A 20,099-nucleotide genomic window follows, 5' to 3' on the forward strand; every position below is an offset into this window, starting at 1 on the left:
GGGTCATCAGGGCACTGAGGGGCTGCAGAGACCTGAGGGCCTGAGGGGCTGGCGAATCTCGGCTGCCCCCCCTTTGCAGGCAGGTTCGCTGCTAAGCTGGTGATGCACTTCTCTTCCCTGACTGCACCTCCGGCTTTGTTCTGGATTAGAGAAGACAGTTAGTCTTAAGGAGGCAGAAAGGGACTTGGCACTGGGATGGAGAGGGAACCGGAGGTGAAGGACGGAAGCCTCTGGGCTGTCAGCTTCCCCAAGGAAGGAGAGCCAGGGAAGGGGAAGGATGAAGGAAGACCCTGGGCAAGCCAAGCACACAGGTAGGAGCCCAGCAGGTGGGGGCAGCAAGGCGGAGCAAGTGTGTAGTTTACTGGTGGTGGTGCCACCGTCTCCACTGGGGCTGTGACCTCTGGGCACCAGGTCACACCAAAAGCCGAGGGTCTTTGTGGCTAAGGTAACATGGGCCAAGCAGATGAACCCATCATCCCACCAGGTCACACTCAGGCCCATTCAGGGAAAAGACCTCATAGGAATGGGCAAGCAGCCTCTGATTGCAATGACGAGGGGCCACTGAAACATGCTTCTAAAGAGCTACGTAGCATGCGGCCAGCATCCCCAGCTGTGGGGCAGCGGTGGGGGCAGGGGCTCACGTGGCCAGTTCCCCTAGAAGCTTCCTCCAGCGTAGTTTCGCAGCCTGAATCAGGGGACATGAGCTTGGGTTCCATGTGTCCTTCCTGGTGGGATGCAGTAGAAATGCCCTCCTTGAAGTGGCTGGTGGCTGGCGGCATCATTGAGGGATGTGTGGCTTTGGGGCCAGGGAAGTTCCCTGGGGGCTGGAGTTGGATGAAGCCCAGGTCTAAAAGCTTATTCCGCTGTTGCTCTATCTGACCCATGGAGGCCTCTGAAGACAACTCATTTGAAAAGCACTTTGTTTCACCTTGACTAGCTCGGGGAGTTTCAGCTCCATGGGTCTCAAAGATGCGAATTTTGTTGGCCACTGAGGTCTTGCTAATATCTTCCAGGGAGCCTTCTTGGCTCCCAGCCTGGAAAGAGGTCATCTCCGTTTGCTTTGCTGAAGAGAACGCCAACCCCAGTGGCATGGCCCCCTCAGCTTCTTCTGGGATAATTCTGGGCTTTCTGCTGGCAACGGGAGGTGCCCTGCGCTCACCTCTGCCAGAGGTCACAAACAGCCCTACTTGGTCCTTGAGCTCCGGGCTCTCTCTGGGATGCTGGGTGTGTTTGACAAACACAGGAGACTGTTCTTCCAAAGGATCCCCGTGCTGCAAAGGCTCACCTGACCCATGAGGGACTGGCCTTGGAGAAGCTTCCTCAGGAGCTGCCTGAGTCTGAAAGGAACCAGCAGAGGTGGGCAGGGGGCTGACTACCTCCATCTGAAGAAACGATGAGGCCTTGCTGTCCTCTGTCACAGGCTCTCCTGTTTGGGTGGGAACCAGTTCCCTGCCTTTGGGCAGGAAGTTACCCCTGTCCGGTTTGGCAGGATTCCTGACATCGCCAGGAGGGATGACCCATGGGAGGCCGGAGGCTGTGAGGTGGGGGCATATGCCCCCTGCTCTGTGAGGTGAGTGGTTCTTCCACCCTGCTGGGGGACTTTTATCAGCCTTTCCCACCAAATCTCCATTCTTGGGAGCCTCTTCCTCTGTGGCTACAACCACAGAGGATGCTGGGTGGGTAAACTTTCCTTCCAGCCCCTGCCTGGCTTCTTCCCAGTCCTCAGCAAACGCCTGCCCTGGAGAAGGTCCTTTACCGAGATGCCCGGCAAAGGCTTCCAGGTCATCCGGTCTTCTGTGGCTGAGGGGGGGCCCTGCTCCGCCCCCCGGGAAAGTGGTCGGGGTTGCCTTCTCTTCGTCCTCGTTCCTGCCGGAAGCTGCAGCAGAGTCCTGTGAGTCCAAGGAATCCACCTGAGAGCTCTCTAGAAGCTTCTCTGAGAGTGCTGGCCTGGTCTCCTCTCCAGGAGGGGCGTCCAGGTGCTCTTCTCTTTCCTCCAGCGGTGGAGGGAGGACTTGGTCTTCAGAATCTTTCTCTCCATAGTTTACACAGAAGCTCCTCTCTGCAAAGGAAGTATCAGTTTCGTCACTTGAGTCGGCTCTGCCTTCCATGTGGGCTGGGTCCAGCAGAAAGGACTGGAGTCCTCCCTTGTCGGAGGCTGGGGAGGAGACATCTGCCTCTGTGGGCCTGGGTCCCGGGACAGGGGGCCTTCCACAGGTCTGGATTCCCTCCAGCTCCTTCCTCAGCTCCGTCTGGGCCTCCAGCTGACCACCTGAGACCCGGCGCTGCCTGACAGCTGCCTCCCCAGAGCCCGACACAAACTGGGAGTCCTCGAGGAGCTTTTTTGCCAGTGTGCAGCCTGCAGCCTGAGAAGCTCCTGCTGAGCCTCCCCTGACCCAGGGGCCTTCCCCCCATATTGACTCAAAGTCTTCGGGGCTGGCCATCATTCTTCCTACTTGCTGGGTGTTTGCTCTTCCAGCTCCCACCGTTTCTTCTGTTGCCACTTCCACTTTGAACTTGTCCACCAGGACGTCTACCTTGGAGAGTCTGCCATCAAGGATGTCTGCGAGGCCCGCCTCACTTTCTTCCTGCTGCGTGGTGGTCACCTTTAGGAGACTGAGTTCTTCTGGCCTAGTGTACTCTCTTTCTATAAATACCCAATGCTCTGAACCCTGTGTTTCAATTGGAGCAAGAAGAGTTAACATGAAATGTCAGGCACCTGAAGAATGGGTCACTTTTTCCCTTGGCAAGCAGGGACCAACCTACCACCAAAAAGTCCACATGTCCCCAGAACTAGCTGGGGGGAGGAAGGCATGACAATGCTGGTCAGCTTCATCAAGCCCACTCTTCCCATAAGGCACCCAACAAATTATTTCCTGACTCCCCTCAACCACCACCCCACTTTGGTAAAATGCGATAGAGTCCCATGCCCCCCCATGCTAACCAGGAGGGATAGAAACCCACGGATGGGCCAGGACTCTTCCTCCTCCTCTTGTTATAATTTAATTGCCACCATCAGAGGGGAAAGTAGCTTATGTCACATGGAATCCTTGAATGTTAGAGCCAAAAGAACTCCTAAGACATCCTCCAGTCTAATCTCCTCATTGTGCAAATGGATAACCTGAGGCCTAGAGCAGTCAGTGACTTACCCAAGGTCACAAACAATTGTCAGAAGAGTTAAGAAAAGAGTGCCTGAGTCTTGATGTCTGAGATCCTTGCTGACTTATCTTACAACCTGTGGAATATGGGTCTCAACTGTCATCTAATGTTAGGCTGAGGAGAAGCATGAGGGAAGTTCCTTGGGTCACAACATAAAATTGGACCTTTCTACAGGAGCTTCTGGGAAGCAAAGAGATTAGAAGGAAAAACACCAAATGGCCAGCTCTAGAGGTTAGTGCCAGTCGCCACAGTGGCTTTAACAGCTTGAACTCTGTGGGGTTCATTCCCAAAGAAATAAGTACCAAGGTCTATTCTTGGAGAATTCTAACAAAATCCACAGGAAGAATAGAAAAGGACTGACCAGAACACATCATGGAAGGAGATGACCCAAAGATCCAACAAACATCGTCAGGCAAAAGCACCAATGAAGAGTACGTCACTGCCAAACCACTGGGGGGAACAGCCATCTGCCTCCCTCACAGTCTTTTGGACAACAGTTAGGAGGAACCATTGGGAACATTCTAGAACCGTTAAAAAAGCAAGAAGGCTGCTGGGATTTTAATTTTCTTGTGGCCACAAAATACTTCCTTCACACAAGTCCTAATGGAAGTCCAATATGTAACCAATACAGGGCTGCGGAAGTTGAGGTTGCGGCTGCCCTAGCGCGAGGTACAATTCCCTTTGAAATCACTGCTCTGCCTCAAGCCCCTCATGGTGCAGATGTTCAACCTGTGGCCTAGAGAAAGTGAGTACCATGTCCAAGGTCAAAAAGTGAGCCAACAGCAAAGGCAGGCCTAAAACCCAAGCTCTGACTCTGAGTTCTGTGAAGCAGGTGCCTTTTGCTGCTCCCATTTCGACATTTACTCACTTCACCAGCCTGGCAGTGACAGCCAAAGATGGTCATGAGACCCCTTCTGGAACATTCCTGCCTCAAGTCTATGTAGAAGCTAGTTTTAAAAACTAGAATCTTAGACATTAAGCTGAGTGGGGTGGCAGCTAGCACGGTATAGAAAGATTCTGCAGTAAGAGAAAGGGAAACGTGCCCTTACGTTTGGTGACTGTGCACCAGGCAATGTCAGCCCTTTGTCTGTTATTAAATTTGATCCATATGGCAACCTGTGAAGCAGGTACTGTTACCCTTATTTCAGAAAGGGAAACTGAGGCTCCCTAAAGAGGAGGGGAGTGGCACAGATCACAGAATGAGCAGTGAGGGAAGAAGTGGAGGCTCTGCTTCTGACAAGTGAAAATCCTAAAGAGAAAAAAGACTGAACAAAAGAAAAAAACTTCACTGGCACCGAGCCACGGGGGAAGCTGTACCTATACCTGGGGATTGGTCTGAAAGTTGTGTTGACCTAATTACAATGGGATAATGTCAGGGTAACCCTGCAGTCATTCTTTCCACCAAGCCAGGGTACCTTCGGTGTCAGTGCAGAGCACCCCCTGCTGTCAGCTGGAGGCACTGCAGTAGAAACAGAAGCTGGACACAGAGGTGGGGCCAGTTCAGTTCATACACAAGCCACCGACAAGGGGAAAATCTCCAGCGAGGCAGTTCTGCTGATGCCAGGCTGTTCAGGCTCACCTGGAGCTCTGCGTCACATTCTGTGCTTTGCTCTTTACTAGAGAGCCCCAGAGGAGAGGGTGCAGTTTGAGGAACCCTCTAGAAACCATATCTTGGGAGAAACAGGAAGAAAGTGGGAGTGGTCAGCGGGAGGGGAGGTGCTCAACTCTGAAGGGACATCCTGGAGGATGCAGAGCAGATCTGTGGGCAGCAGGGGGCAGAGCGTGGCTCACAAGCCAGTGATTCAGAAAGGCGTATTTTAATTAAGAAAACTTCCTAATGGATGATGGAAGACAAAATGGTCCTCCGTTAAGAATGGAGAGAGTCCCCTCTTTGGAAGGAGCTGGAAGGACAGTGTTCAAGGATACTGATGGAGGGCACATGTTGCCTCCACGCTGCCCCCAAGTATGAGCCCTTGTCCTTGGCTCTGGGAGCATCTCTGTGCTCCAGGGCACTGGGATTTCCTAACCTTGGCAAGCTCTTGACTCCTGCCCAACTTCAGTCAAGAGAGAGTGCTCATAGTTTTGTTTTTATTTTTCATTGAGAAAAAAATCAGAATAGAACTGAGATTTATGTTTTACCACTTAAATAGCTGACTCATGTCTCTTTTACAGTCCCAGCACATTTTTCAGCAGCTAGAAAATTTGTCCCTGCAAATTGAGAAAACTATATGCCTTCACATATACTATGGGAAAAGAGGAGGTTCAGAGAGCAGGGAGAAGTTTTGCCCAGCTGATTGAGTGAACGTCAGTCCTGAGAGTCCATGAGGGGCTGGCAGAGGGGGAGGATGCAGCCTCCCCAACCCCCATTCCGTGTCTGGCATCCATGCAGGGAGGTATAGGAAGTTCCAACAGGTCTCCACCTACTGCCATCCTGGACACAGAAGTGATGCTTTCCTCATTTAAACGTTTCCCTGACCAACATCTCTACAACCCAGAGGCTACTCATAGGAGCAAGATGCCTACTTCTGCATCTGGAGACCTGGACAGACCCAAGCTCCAAGGGGAGTTTAGAGAGGAGGGAGGTAGGGATTGATGGGAAGCCATCTCCTAACTGCTGCTACATCTTAGGCCTCTGAACAGAAAGAAGACCTCAGGGCAGAAGGCATTTAGGTGCCATGATCCCTAACCTCCAGCTTTGAAGTCAGAGCCTGCCTGCCTCTAGTCACCTGTCTCAGCAGGGCCTGAGCGAAAGAAATCATTTCTCCCCCCAACCCCACCACCACCTGAAGCCAGAGGTGACTCAGGCCGTTATGTATTCCCAGAATAGTTTCAGTCCTGATTCCTGAGAAACAATGGATGAGGGAGGGGCTGGCCCTTTATGGATCCCTGGGAAGGAGACAGTCACTTGGCACAGCGTGGTAACAACAAGGGCTACCCACTGCTCCCATCTGCATGGCAGAGTCTGGCCCACCACCCGCACCCCAGAGAAAGGGTTTTCTTAAGACCATTAATGTGGTTCTGGGTGGGTAGGGAGGTGCCAGCAGTAACCTCAGGAGACGCTGTGAGGCTTTTCTGAGTGAACACTTCCCAGCCTGTGGCCGTCCCAGGCTCAGGTGCCAAGTCCTGCTGAGAGGTGTCCTGGGTCCACTGGGACTGCAGAGGAGGCCCAGGGCCAAAGGAAAGGGAAAGAGGGAGGAAGGGAAGGAGAGACAGAGACAGGAAGAAAGGGAGAAGAGAAAGCAGGAGAGAGACATACACACAGAGCCCATAAATAGCCCAGCTTTGTGAATCCCACATCTTTAGGGTTTGTGGATTAGGTCAGGAAGAAGGCCATGGGGCAAGAGAGCTGCCCCTTGGAGCCATTTAAGGGAGGAAGCCCACGGTCAGCTGCCATCCAGCACCACGGGTTTGCACCCTTTTCTCATTGTCTGCCCACTCTCATTCTAGAGGCTTTGGGGGCCCTACCACTTGGACTTCGATTCCAGGTCTTCCCTGGGTGTCTTTGGTTTAGGTAATGGTTCAGTCCTGTGGTTTGGGTCTGAGCTCCTTTTAAAAAGTTACCTTTGAAATGAAAACCTGGGTTTGGCAAATGGGAACTCTTTTTTATAGTTCGGAGTCCTCTGTTTTGGTTTACATTCCTACTGCTTCCCCCGTGGCCCAGAGGAGCCTATTAATATAATATATGAGGAAGTGACCAGGAGATCTGATGACACCCTCCTGCAGGATACCCTCCACAAAGCCCGTCAGGGATTCGACATCATAAGCAATGGTCCTCAGACTGTCAAGCACATTCCAGTTTATAAAGTGCTTTTCTATCTGTTATTTCACTCAACCTACCCAACAACCCTAGGAGTGGCAATTTTGGTCCGCCTTTAGATGGACTGACTCAGCAATGAGGCTCAGAGAGGTGAGGTCATTCATGCAAGGACTCAGTCCAGTCCTTGGCTACCGCTCCCCTCCATCTCCCAAATCTTCAAGGGCCTCTAAATGCCAGTGGGGCCTGTAAGGCAGTTAAGTGGTCCATCACTCCAAAGTGAGCTCCTGAACCAGAATTCTTTCCACAGTGGACTACACTTCTTGGGGTAACATTCTGTGGCAGGGGATGGAACAGACTGCACCTTTTACTAAGACCCATGTTCTAGTAGTTCCGGCTCTCACCAGCAGGTGGAGCACACCTCCAAGCCAGGCTGCTCTGAGGCATACCATTGCTCTAGAGCCCAGCTCCCCAGGGCTCATCCTACCTGTCTCTCATGGAGTCCAACCCTTTCCGGAGTCTCTGCATCCCACCTCACCCCCTGTCAGGCCACTCAGACCAAGTATCTCAGGGCAGTCGGGGCAGACGTGTAACTGATCACTGGCCAAGCCCCTGATGACCCAGTCCAGAAACTTCAGGGTCTTCTTTGTGCCAGGGGTGACCACAGAAGCCCTCAGTGGCTGCAGAGAATTGCCCTCCTTCCGAGACGCTGGACTTAAAGGCGCTCAAAGGATCCGTAACTTTGTGAATCACCAGCCAGGGAACTAACACACAGCAGCCTCACTGGGTGAGGCCCTCTGTTATCTGGCAATGTGGAGGCCACTGGGAGGGGAGGGCTGATTCAGTTAAATGCTCGCTTATTAGACCGTGGCTGCATCGCCAATTTTCTAAGCATTAGAGGGCAGCACACAGACACACTTGACTATCCTGGTCTTCACATGATATGGTCTTGATCCCAGGCAGCTGTGATTCAGTAGCAAATACAATGGCCTGGGACACAGGAAAGCCTGGTTCTGGCTCTTGTATCGGCTATGGCACTAAACAAGTCCTTCCCCTTTCTGAGCCTCAGTGCCCCAACTGTAAAATGATGACCTGGAACCAAGCAGGTTCCTAAGGAACCTCCAACTTCAGAGGGGATTCTAAGTTGAAATGAACCTTCTGTATGAGAGTCCCAGGACTTTCAAAATGAAGCAATAACTCATGTTGGGCATCTAAAATATTCTGTCAGCCCCTCCATGCTTTATCTCATTGGATCCTTACAACATTCCTTTGAAGTAGGTATTTTATTATCTCTGCCTAATGGACGCTCAGAAAGGGTAAGTAACAAGCCCAGAGTCATCCAGCTATCAGGAAGCAGAGCCAGAATTCAAACCCAAGCTGTGTAAATCTAGGTCAGCTGGGTTTGGGACCAGTAAGCAGCAGTGCTAGAAAACACCTAAGCATAAACAGGGGTAAATTTTGCCCAGACTTAGCAGTGTAAAAAATAATAGCTTGGGATTATTAATACAGGAATTCTCAAGAGCCTATGTTTATGTATGTTTCAATGCTTTCTGCTCTGAAAGGCAGGTCGTGTGGGGTCCTTTTCTGAAGCAAGAGGCACAAGTCGGATTTTCTTGGAGGCTCCCTTCTCTACTGGGCTCCGAGGACAATTCCGGAGGGAATATCCCCTCCCCATCTGTGTTTTCACAATAGGGACCAAAGGGCCCAGTTACTGGATAAAACTGATTTCTCCAAGTTTAGCGTGCATGAGAATCACCTGGAGCACTTGTTTCAAATACCGATTCCAGGGTTCTCTCTCTAAATATGCTGATTCAGTAGGTCTGATGTGAGGCGCCAGACCAGCATTTCTAACAAGCACCCCTTCCCATTATACATTGGCTGAGGGAAAGGAGATCTGTTAAGCCACTGGGAATCTTTTGAGCTTTTCAAGATGGGGCCCAGGATTCTAAGACAGTGAATTTGTCTTTCTCTGCCTAACGTCCCATCCCATCCCTACCATCACCTTACGCAGCAGTGGAGGGAGGCATACAGGCATGGAAGCTAAGCTTAAGTCAGTACCCAGCAACCTTCCTGGCACTCTTTACCCAAGGCCCCTACTGAGGGTTCAGGGGAGACCTACCTCACTGGCTTTCTCAGGGGTGCCTTTGGGGGAGGGGGAGGCGGGCGAGGAGGGCAGCCAGCGCTCCCGCTCCCAGTCTCGATCCCGGTGGATCAGTTTGCTGTTGGGTTCCTTCAGGGTCCTCTTGAGCTCGTTGATGCTGGCCTGGTGCTTCAGCAAGACGTCTTCTGGCTTGTCTAAGAACTAGGGGCAGAGGGAGAGGGCAGCCAGGCATTAGAGGAACAGCTCCAAGCAGGGAAGACAGGGTGTGGTGAAGATGTCAACAGTCGCCATTGCTGCCCTACATCAGCAAGGTAATTCCCAACCTTGACCCCATCTCACCCTCACAGCACCCCATGAGCCAAGAGGGCAAGGATGATTAGCCCCAACAAGTGTGCAAGGCACTTAAGACTAAGTGGAAGAGCAAAAAGCACTTAAGAAGAGGAAGCTTCTGGCTAAGCGTCATCTTTTCTTTTCCCCTGCCTGGCTCCCAGCCTCGGAATACCCACGTCGACCCACAGCCTGCAGGTCCGGGTGAGTTCCCTTTGGTGCTCTGAGCCGACTCTTAGACAGGGATGGAGGTGACTCCCCTCTGGCTGCAACCAAGCCACAGGGAGAACTCACCAACCTGTCGATGGGCTGCTCTGGCCTCCTCCCTGGCCTCCCGGACCCCTGTCTGGACCTCTGGCCAAGACTTGGACCACTGTGCTTATTAGCAGGATTCCCAGTCTAGGCCCCTTAGTCCAAAAGGTGAGGTGCTCAGGTCCCATGGGGACCAGAGTACAGATACACCTAAAGCTAGGGATACCCAGAAAAATGAGCCCTGCTCCCACACCAGGGACCAGGCTCCAGAGGAAGACATTGTCTACTGTAAGAATCACTGAGGATCCTCCAGATATCTATGGACACTGAATCCTCAAGAACAGACAGGATGAGATATGGCCAGACAGAGAAAGTAGGATGAGCAGGAGAATTAGAGACCAGGAAGAAGAGAGGTAAGTCCCAAGGCTGGGCACAAGCACTGAGTGGGTGTTGCTGGAGTTATAGGTGTGTCCCTCCTCAAACTGCAGTCTGAGCTCAAGCCAGTGCAGCACGACAGAGTCATCTGTCCCTAGGTGAAGTGAGGACCAGCCTTTGCACAGGAGCTGGTGTGGTCCGCCTACTTCCAGAGGCAGGGTGGGCAGCCCAAGCACCTTCTTCTGCAAGGCTGAGGATTCCTGTCAACTCGATTCAGCACAAGAAATGGACAACCTCAGCACATTATTAAGTTGGATCAGGTGATCCTGGAAGAACTACCTGGAAGGCAAGCTTGCCCTTAGACAAGCCTAGGATCTTCCCTGGGCTTCTGTCTGGCCAAGGATCCACTATGATTGACTCCTAAGTTTCCTCAGGAGGGAAACCAATACGACTGAGGCTTCTGCTTTCCCTCCAGACATCTGTCTACAACTTGGCATCCCTTCCTGAGCTGAGCTGCCTCAGGACAATATTTGAGAAGCCAAACCTGATGGAGCTGGTGCACGGGGGTGGGCTTGGGCTATAATGGACCCAAGACATGGCTTGTGACCTTCCATCCTGAACCTGCCCCTGGCTCTGTGGGCACGTAGTGCTCCTGGAGGCTAGAGGTAGTGGAGGAAGCCTGGGGTCCTGGACTGAGGGGCCCTGGGAAACCTAATCCAGATGCCTTGCTATGTAGATGGGGAATGGGCCGAGGAGGCTTTCCAAGACTTTCACGGTGTCAGCTGCAGAACTTGGGCTGAAACCTGGATCATGGGACTCCGAGGCCAGGCCCTCTGGCGCCCCACCTCTGGCCCTTTCCCTCAGGACTGAAAACAGACCCACTTCTCTCGCAGTGAAGGCTCAATGAAGAGCTGGAGACTGTGCTGAAGGGAAGGAGAAGTCAACACAGGAGGACTAAGTTGAGAGAAGCAGCAGACGGGAGGAGGAAGAGGAGAGGAAAGAGAAGGAAAGGAGAAGAGGCTTTTCCAGCAGAGCTGCAGCCGCAGCTGGAGCCTGAGAGGACACAGATGTGCTTCCGGTTCCTTCCTCCCAACCCCACCGCCCCCGCCACGCATCGGTGACAAGACGCAACAGGAAGCTTGGGGGGGATCCAGGGCGAGGCACGGTGTGGAGAAGAGGTGAGTCCATGGAAGGGTCTGGGTGGGGGTGAGGAAAATGAGCTCAGTAAAAGCACAGAATGGTCTCGAGGGGCTGTTAGACACAGTGGGGATGGTCAGCAGGTGGGAAGAAAGAATGGTGTAGTCTAGAGAAGCCGGGGGTGAAGCCAGGTGGAGGGAGGGGCTAAGAGGGAGGGGGAAGGGCTGGCTGGGAGCTGGACAGATGAGCTTAACACCAACAGGGCGCAGGAACAGGGTGGGATGGAGTGGGATGGGGGACAAGGGGAAGGGAACTTCAGGGGTGGGAGAACAGGGGTAGGGAGCAGAAGCTAAGCTAAAGCTGAGATGGTGCCAGGACATGAGCCTCGGATGGTCTGTGGGATGGGGACAAATGAGCTGGGGTTCTGAATGGCTGGGTAGGTAGTGCTGGGTCCCATGCAGTACCTCCTGCTTGTGTCTTGGTGTGGTTTCCTGCTCCGGCTAGCGAGATGGGGGAGGAGGAAAAGGAACCAGCACGGTCAGTAGAGCAAATGGATTAGAGACACCGCGACTGGACCAGTCCAGCAGGTAGCCCCAAGCGCTCTCACCAAGCAGCAGGGTCAGACTGGGCTGCTCTGGTCTCCTCCCTGGCCTCCCAGACCCCAGTCCCGACCTCTGGCCCAGACTTGGACCACTGTGCTTATTAGCAGGATCCTCAGTCTAGGCCCCTTAGTCCAAAAGGTGAGGTGCTCAGGTCTCGTGGGGACCATAGTACAGGTACACCTAAAGCCAGGGACACCCAGAAAAATGAGCCTGCTCCCACACCAGGGACCAGGTCCCAGAGGAAGATTGCGTTTAGTATTCTCTGTTGTGAGAATCACCCAGGATCCTCCAGATATCCTCCAGATATCCCAGGGCAGTGAGGCAGTCAGAAGGTGCAGGCATGAAGCAGGGGGCTGGCCCAGGGAGGCAGAGCAGGGGGTGGGAGGGCTGGGGGCCAAGTGGGCAGATGGGATGAGGGTTCTGGGTATTTGGGCTTGTAGTCAACACGTGTGTTCAGGGGCCTGTGCTCCAAGGTGGGACTACAGGGTGGAAACACAGTATCTCCACACATGCACATGCCTTGTGTGTGCATGTTATGTACACGTCTGGGTGCCTAACCCTAGGGCTGAGAGGGGTGTACATCTTGAGTGGATGTATGTGAATGTGGGGATGTGCATGCCTGCATGAGTATGAGCCCCCATATATGGGAAGTGGGCGGAAAGTAGGAGAAGACACACTTGAACCTCAGCCTTGTAAGGGCCCTCAGTGACCTCCATAAGGCTCTGGGGAGGAAGGGGGCCATGCAGAAACCAAATCACAGTCAAAGGGGCAAATCAGGAGTGGGCAGGAGGAGGCCATAGTCCCCTAGGAGACAGAGGGCCCCTCTAGGAATGCAAGGCAAAGGAGGAGAAGGGTGTGGGGTGGGCAGTGTGCCCCCCGCACCAACATGCAGGAATGTCCGAGTATTGAGCATGGCCCAAGGGCAGGGCCCCGTCCACAGTGCACCCCACAGCAAGAGCGCCAGCCACAGCTGAGGGCACGTCAGGGCCAAGACCGAGGCTAGACCCAGGCCTGGCCTCCGAATCTCCAGGTCAGAGGGTACAAGAAAGCCAGGCTCCTACCTTTAGCTCCTTGATCTTGGTGGGGGTCCTGACCTCTCCCTCCTCAGCCTCTGATCGCCGCCCCACAGACTCGCCATCCTCCTGCTTGTCACCATCAGGTCCTGTGTCGTGGTTCTCACTGACAGAGGCTGGGCGGGAGAACTCTGCTGAAGTGGGCAGAGATGGCCAGGGGGCTGCATGAAGACATCTCCCAGGACAGGGAGCCTGCCCACCCCCCCCAGGCATGCTTGGGGTGAAGTAAACCCTTCCACATCCCCAACATGCTAGAACTAAGGAGCCAGCGCACAGAGCGGTGAAGCAGCCTTCCCCAGGCCACGCTGACAGTGATGGCAGAACTGCCTCTCAGCCCAGATCCCCTTCTGACTTCCACAGCACTACAGCCCAGGTTCACACCTCAAATCCATTTCTTGGCTGTGTGACATTTGGCAAGTTTTACAACCTCTCTGGGCCTCAGTTTCCTCATCAATAAACAGTACCTACTTCAGACAGCTGGGGGGAGGAAGAAATAAGCTAGTGTGTCTAAGTGTTTGGAAGAGCAGCTGGCACAGAGTGGGCCAATTTAATCAGTGCTAGCCCACAAGCGTTGATGTTTTTACTGTGGTGGTTGTGGCAGTACACCCACTTGAACATTCTTCAGCAATGCACAGATACTGTGAATGAGCTTTTATGAGCAAAAGCCAAAGTCCTGAGGTTTGCAAATGATTTATCTTCTTCACAAATTAGGGAAAATTCAAAGAAGCACCTACAATGACATCTTTCTCAATCACTGGCATTCCAAAGCACTTTTCTGAATAGGAGAGAAAGGGGTGGAATTATACTTTATATCAGGCACTGGACATAACCCAGACCATGCCATGGATTGTGTCCTGTGGAAAAAATGACTAGAAAACACTGAATTAAAATGACTAGAGCACAGATTATCCCTGGAATTGGCCTAGATTTTTTAAAAAAGAGAATAATTATCCTTTCTATTCATCTCCATTCACTCTGCAAACTGCCCATTTATGCACATTATTTCATTTGATCCAGACAATACTCTGTGTTGATGGCTAGAATAGGAATTACTATCTTCATTTTATAGAGGCTAAATAGAGACTCCAAGAGGAGAAAGGTCCCACTGGTGACCTTTCAGTGATCAGAACCAGAGTTCAGGCTTCTGGTCCTCCCTCAATAAACCTCACCAGTCTGGGTCAATCTTGGCTGCCCTGCACAATCTGGACTTCGTTTAGCCCCTGGCACAGTAATGGAAGCTGCAGGGGAGGACAGAAGGACAGTACAGGCCCTCCTTCCCCTTTGCAAAAATCTTAGTTCTCAGGCCTGTGCCCACTCAAGGAAAACAAGGAGCTTCCTCAGCCCCAAACGGACCCCAAATGAACTGCAAATCTTTCAAACACAGTCAGGGAGTTCTGGGACTGGTCTCGCCTTCATACTATAGGAAAAGCACCAATTCACCTCATCACCTGGAAAACTCCTAGGTATCCTTCAAACCCTGTCCAGTTGTCACCTCTGCAAAACCTTCCTAGACAGAATTAATTCCCCTTCTACAAGGCTGCTCTGTATTCTGTAAAGATTTCTCCCACTGCTTAAATCACATTGAATGCTGACAAACCAACTATTCTATGAGCTCCTCAAAGGAAAAGGCCATACTTATTCTAACACTCAAAAAACATTTGTTGAGCAGAACTAACTTGCCCAGAGGCCTGTCCCAGCGTGTTCTGGGAATATCCACTGCTCCCCCACCCAAGTCTCCCACCTCCAACCTTTAAGCCCTCCTCTACAAACCTAAAAGCAATGATAATTTATTGCTATAATAAACAATAATTTATTATTGGATACTATCTATTAAAGCCCTCCTATGTGCCAGGAACTGTACAAGTATTACCTTGCTTAGTTCCCCCCATAATACAGCAAAGTAGGTATTTATTTTGCAGAAGAAGAAATAGGCACAGGGGAGTTAAGTTGCTTAAGACCCCTCACCCATTCATTCAGATATTTATGGACCACTTCCTATGTCCATGGAGCAGCTGGTGAGTATCAAGGCTGAGATGTGAACTCAGATCTGCTTAACTCTGAATCTCTCCAGTGCCCATGTGGCCTCTGAACCTCTCCTACAACTCTAGTGTGTATATCCTGGGGATATTTTAGAGGCTTGAGGAGTGCCAGTTTAGTAGGTCTGGGCCAGTCCTGGGAATCTTTGTATTTAACGAGCCCACAGGTCATTCTGATGCAGGTGGTCTGCAACCACATTTTGAGGAGCCCTGGTCTGCTTGACTGCTAGGGCAATGTGGGGCCAGCTCTTACAGTACCAAGGGTACCTGCCAGCCCAGCAGGAGTGGGGACAGCGGAGAGTGCCATGTGGTTAGATGTCAGTCACCTCAATGGAACCAAAAGAATGGCCAGGAACGACCCCTTGGCCTCCAGTGAGGTGAGGAGTCACCAGCTCCACATTACAGTCACAATACTCTCCTGGTATGAGGACAATCTGAATCACTAAGCAGGGGACCCAGAAAACCTTGTGGCTGAACAAGGGACCCCAAAAGGCCACCATTCAGGGAAGTCACAGGAAGTCCAGAGAGCGGCAGTGTCATATTCAGGTGGTGCTGTAAGTTGGGCTAAGCTACTGAGGACTGCCCAGGTACAGCAGTGTTCCTGAGCACCAGGCCTGGGGAAAACCTGTAATGTGTCTACACCTTCACTGCTAGTTCTGCAGAAGTTAGCATGTCCCGTCTTCCCTCTAAACACCACTCTTCCCCCCACCTTCAATTGGCAGCATACCTCCATCAAGGCTGCGGGACATGGTGTACCGTTTGCTAGAAGAACGCTCAAAGAAGGGTGCAGGCCGGTCAATGAGGGCGCTAGCCTGGCGGGTCTGTGCCTGGGTCCTCCCGCTATACCGGAACTTGGAGCCCATCACCAGGAAGCCCTTGGGTGGGGGCTCAGGGGACACCAGCCTGCAATGGAGGGATGGAGGTGAGGATAGGGGATTAGACCTGCACTGCCAGGGCCAAGGCTGGACTACAGCTAGCCTTTCATCCCACTGTCCCACCAGATACGACAATTCGAAGTTAAGGAAAGGGGTGGGGGCTTTCCTAGAGTCCCTACTAGCTCTTCTTCCTGCCCCTCTACCTGCTCCTGCTCCACATACAAACATCACACACATGGCCTCTGTCTCAATTTCCATTACCTGACCCCAGGGTCAGGCTCACCGGAAGAATGTGTGATGCTCAATGCAGACCTTCCACAGTCTCTTGGCCGACCGGTGGTTCGGAAGCTTAAAGCCAATGGTGCTCTCAAACTGCTCATACTGCAAAACCAAGAAGGGAGGATTAGAAGCAAGGCCTCTTGCTACCAGGCCATCCTTTCTGAACCTCTTCTCAGTCATGTGTGACTCTGGCCTGCTCATTTATTCATTATCTGTCCCAGTAAGGCGGATTGAGCCCTTACTCTATGTCAGGTCTGATATGAAGCAACAGAAACATGATGGTGGCCAAGGCAGAAGATTCTCAGAGTTGGAGGCACTGACAAATTAGTAAGCAAGATAATTTCAGGTACTGATGAGGGCATGAGGGAATGAACAGAGATGTGTGATGTGACAGAGAACACCTGGGCAGGCAGAGGGGTCAGGCGCTATTTTAGAAAGGGTGATCAGGGAATGTCCTCTAAATAGGTGATCTTTAAGCAGCGATCTGAAGGATGGGGAAGGAATCAGCTATCTGAGAAAGTGGGGAAGAAAACTTCAGGAAGAGGGAACATCAAAAATCAAAGGGCTCAGGGCAGGCATGAGCTTGCTCATTCCAGGTTCTCAGAGACAGGCAAAGGGGCTGGAGCAACGCGGGCAGGGGGCAGTGAGGCAGAGACATGTGCGAGGGGCAGGCGGTCACAGACGGTGTTTGGACTTTAGTCCACAAGCTAAGAGAGCCCCTGAAAGGCTTAAGCAAGGAGTGGGAGTTGTAGGAGGGACTTGATCTGATGGAAGGGACTTTCAAGCTCTCTTTTGCAGCTATGAGGAAAATGGCCTGTAGTGACAATGGAGGCAGGGAAGCAGGGAGGCAGTGAGAAGGACATCACAGAGATACACGTCAGAGACGGTGGCTGTCGGTGACTGGTGCAGTGAAGAAGGACAGAAGCAAACGGGTTCACATTTATTCTAGAGGTAGAAACAAACTTACTTTTGATGGGTGAGATGTAGAGGTTGGACATATACATGTTTGAAGTGTGTGCATAGTCGTGTATCTTATTATGTGTACATACTTGAACACTACCTGTAAGCAAATATATGGTCATGGACATGTATTCATTGATCTGTGTAACCTGAATATGTGTGGTTATCTTTGTATGTATGTTCTCGTGTGTGTGTGCGTGCATGTGTGTGTAGTCACATACCTGGCAAAAGAGGGCTCCCTCCCTACCTAGCACCCTAGTACCCCCATCTATGTATTCTGAGTAGGAACAAATCCAGGTCTAGCTTCCAGGGTTCTCTCCATTCTAATCAATGCCAGTGAGAAGGAGGAATTCTCAAGGCAGGCTCACCTCCCCAGGCCGGATCTTGATATAAAAATTACTCCTCTTGTAGGAGATCTTGAGAATCTTGGGCCAGGCAAAGCGGTTGATTCTCAGCCGGTCCCGGTAGATGAGCAGACCATTAGCACAGACTCCTAACATGATGTCGATGCCCTCAGAGTCCTGCATGAGAAGGAACCATGGAACGGCAGACCTGGGGTCCAGGCCTGGAGATGGACTGCCCTCCACCCGAACACCCATCCCTGACCTCTGCTTATAAAGAGCTCTCAGAAGCAGGGTTACAGCCTCCATACTGGAGTCCCCTGACCAATTCACTTTGTCCTTTATTCACCCAATCACCTGTTCGATCACTTTCTTTGTCAATCACTCAGTTATTCATTCACCCAGCAAACTTTAGTGGTACGTATTTGGTACCAGGCACATGCTATGTGCTAAGGATGCAGAAATAAATTAAGGCCTATGTCTTTCCCTCATGTGCTCCCAATCTAGTGGTGGCACAAAAGGTACATAGATAAGTACAATGCAGGAGAAAATCATAAAGATCATGGTGAAATAAAGGGTTATGGAACTATGAAGAATGAAAAATGAGAATAGGAAATGCTTCAGGTTGGAGGAAGCAAAGGGTCCCTCTGGAAGGACCTGGTGGGTCACTGAGGCAACCACCCCAGACACGGGGGACATGGATCCAGCAGTACCTTGGCATGGTGAAGGTCTACTCCATACATGGAAAGCTTCTTGGCGTTCTCCAGGAAGTGGATTTCTGCTTCCCCTGGAGTCATGCCCCTAAGGGAGAGAGAGGGATCACAGGTGGCCATGGGAAAAGCCTAGGTCTGCGTCCTGCTGGTTGAAGGTGGCTACGATCAGAAGCTGATTCAAAGGCAAACACTGTATGATCGGCGTATGGCTGGGCCTAGCCTGTCCCTCCCCTCTGCCCTCTGTGCAGGATGGTTCACCGCGCCCCCTCCATCCTGGTCTGCCCTTCAGCCCATCCAACCCGTCTCCTGCCAAAGCTCAGGTCCAGTCTTGCCTCCTCCAGAAAGTATTCAAGGGCTCAGTGGCAGTCAGGATTTTTGCCTCATTCTGCCACTAAGTTAAGGATGAGCCATAAATTCTGTTTCTCCATGACTGAAACCACTGTGGAAGACATTGTTCATTATAATTATCCAGGGGCCCCTAAATTACTACCCACATAAGATATTTCTCTCACAATTTTGTCAGAAACCACTTAATCTCCCCTGAGGAACAGGTACACATTCTCTTTTCTAAAAAGAAAGGTCATGTAATCCATCAAGTTCCTTCTTTATTTGACTGTAAGAAACTGTATATTTTATACTTTTATATTTTATATTTTAAACTAACATTCATTGAATACTACATGCTGATTACTATTCTAAGCACTTTACATGTATCAACTTAATTGAATCCTCATACCAGTTCTCTGAAGTAGTAGTATTATTATTTCCATTTTATAGATGAGGAAACCACAACACAGAGAGGTTGAATACTTGCCTAAGGGCACACAGTATTAACTAGCAAAGTCTGGATCTGAATCCAGACAATATGGCTCCAGAATTTGTGTTCCTTCTCAATCACTTCATGTTCATCTGCCTCACATCGTCTGGGCCTCCATTTCTCCCACTGTCTACTTCAGTGAGCTTCTGTGTGAGATACCTGGACACAAAACAGCAGTGTGCTTCAAGTCAAAAGAGCACCAGAAGCTCATATTAAGTTGAACTTCTTTCTCTAAATTTGTGACTCTTGCAAATTCCTAACTAGATTCTTGCTACCTATGACAGGAATGACCAACAGATGGCAGGTAGGCCATCACTCCCCATTCCTGAGACCAGGAAGAAAATGTGGACCACTTGTATGGTTTTGGTATATTCAACACAATACAATAGCAGCCACTACTAACCAGTAAGAGTTGGATTGCGAGGCTCTGAGAGACACACTGGCCACCCTGGATCTAACATTCCCTCGCCCTCCAGGAGGCTTCTCCCTGAGGACATAATCCCTGCAGCCTGGGCCTCCCCTCCAGATGCAGCCCCCAGGACATCACCCTCCTCATTCCCTCCATCCTCATTCACAATGAGATAATGTCACCACACCCCCTTCCACATGCACGCACTTTCCATGAAGTTTATAATGCCTTTCACGTTCATCACATTGGGTTCCCATAACAACCTTGGACTTGAAGCCCAAAGCACTTCCAGCTTGAAAGGACCCCAGAGACCCTTTAGTTCTGAGGGTTCTCCAGTGGGGTGGGGGGCGGCGGAGATACTACCCTCACAGCAGGCACTTAGAAATGGGGGGGGACATTTTGGTTGTTACGATGACTGAGGGGTAGTTACGGGCATTTAAGACCTGGGGTCCAGTGATGCTAAACATCCTGCCCAATGAATTCTCCTGCCCCAAATACCAATAGATGAGAGACACTGATAACCTAAGTCCGGACACATACAAGTAAAATATGAGGCTCATAGGTCAAACAGCCATCCCTCAATGAGTGAATTATTGTCTGATGCCTAGAACAAGGTGCTTTCCACTGCACCATCAACTACTTGACCCCTCAAATCACAGAGAGCGACAATAATAGCCAACATGTGGTGTGTCGTTAATGTGCCATTTAGTTCTCAAACCCTGCAAGTCAGGTTGTATTAGCACCCACATGGAACAGATGGGGAAAGGAGAGCACTGGAAGAGAAATGACCTGCCCAAGATCCCCTGGTTAGAAAGCAGCAGTCAGAATGTGAACCCGGGCAGTCTGGCTGTACAGTGAAAACTTTGGGACTTTATGACAAGATCAAGGCATG

General features: G+C 51.3%; 1 protein-coding gene across 21 annotated transcripts in view; it reads right to left on the reverse strand.

Moving 5' to 3' along the window:
* Positions 1-20,099, reverse strand: part of EPB41L1 (erythrocyte membrane protein band 4.1 like 1) — a 156,007-nt gene that overhangs the window by 19,441 nt on the left and 116,467 nt on the right. For 11 of the 21 annotated variants that reach the window (XM_017663557.3, XM_037012728.2, XM_037012734.2 and 8 more), the window contains 10 exons: positions 17,982-18,069; positions 17,296-17,448; positions 15,972-16,069; positions 15,541-15,716; positions 12,766-12,911; positions 11,567-11,602; positions 9,030-9,212; positions 6,205-6,309; positions 642-2,669; positions 33-140 (listed from right to left, as the gene is read on the reverse strand). In XM_017663557.3, coding sequence (XP_017519046.3) covers positions 33-140; positions 642-2,669; positions 6,205-6,309; positions 9,030-9,212; positions 11,567-11,602; positions 12,766-12,911; positions 15,541-15,716; positions 15,972-16,069; positions 17,296-17,448; positions 17,982-18,069 — 3,121 coding nt within the window. The remainder of the gene's footprint in view (positions 1-32; positions 141-641; positions 2,670-6,204; positions 6,310-9,029; positions 9,213-11,566; positions 11,603-12,765; positions 12,912-15,540; positions 15,717-15,971; positions 16,070-17,295; positions 17,449-17,981; positions 18,070-20,099) is intronic. The other 10 variants (XM_017663563.3, XM_017663560.3, XM_017663565.3 and 7 more) reach the window with 7 other exon arrangements.

This window comes from Manis javanica, chromosome 5 (assembly GCF_040802235.1).
Source record: "Manis javanica isolate MJ-LG chromosome 5, MJ_LKY, whole genome shotgun sequence".
In the NCBI taxonomy this organism is placed as follows: Eukaryota; Metazoa; Chordata; class Mammalia; order Pholidota; family Manidae; genus Manis; species Manis javanica.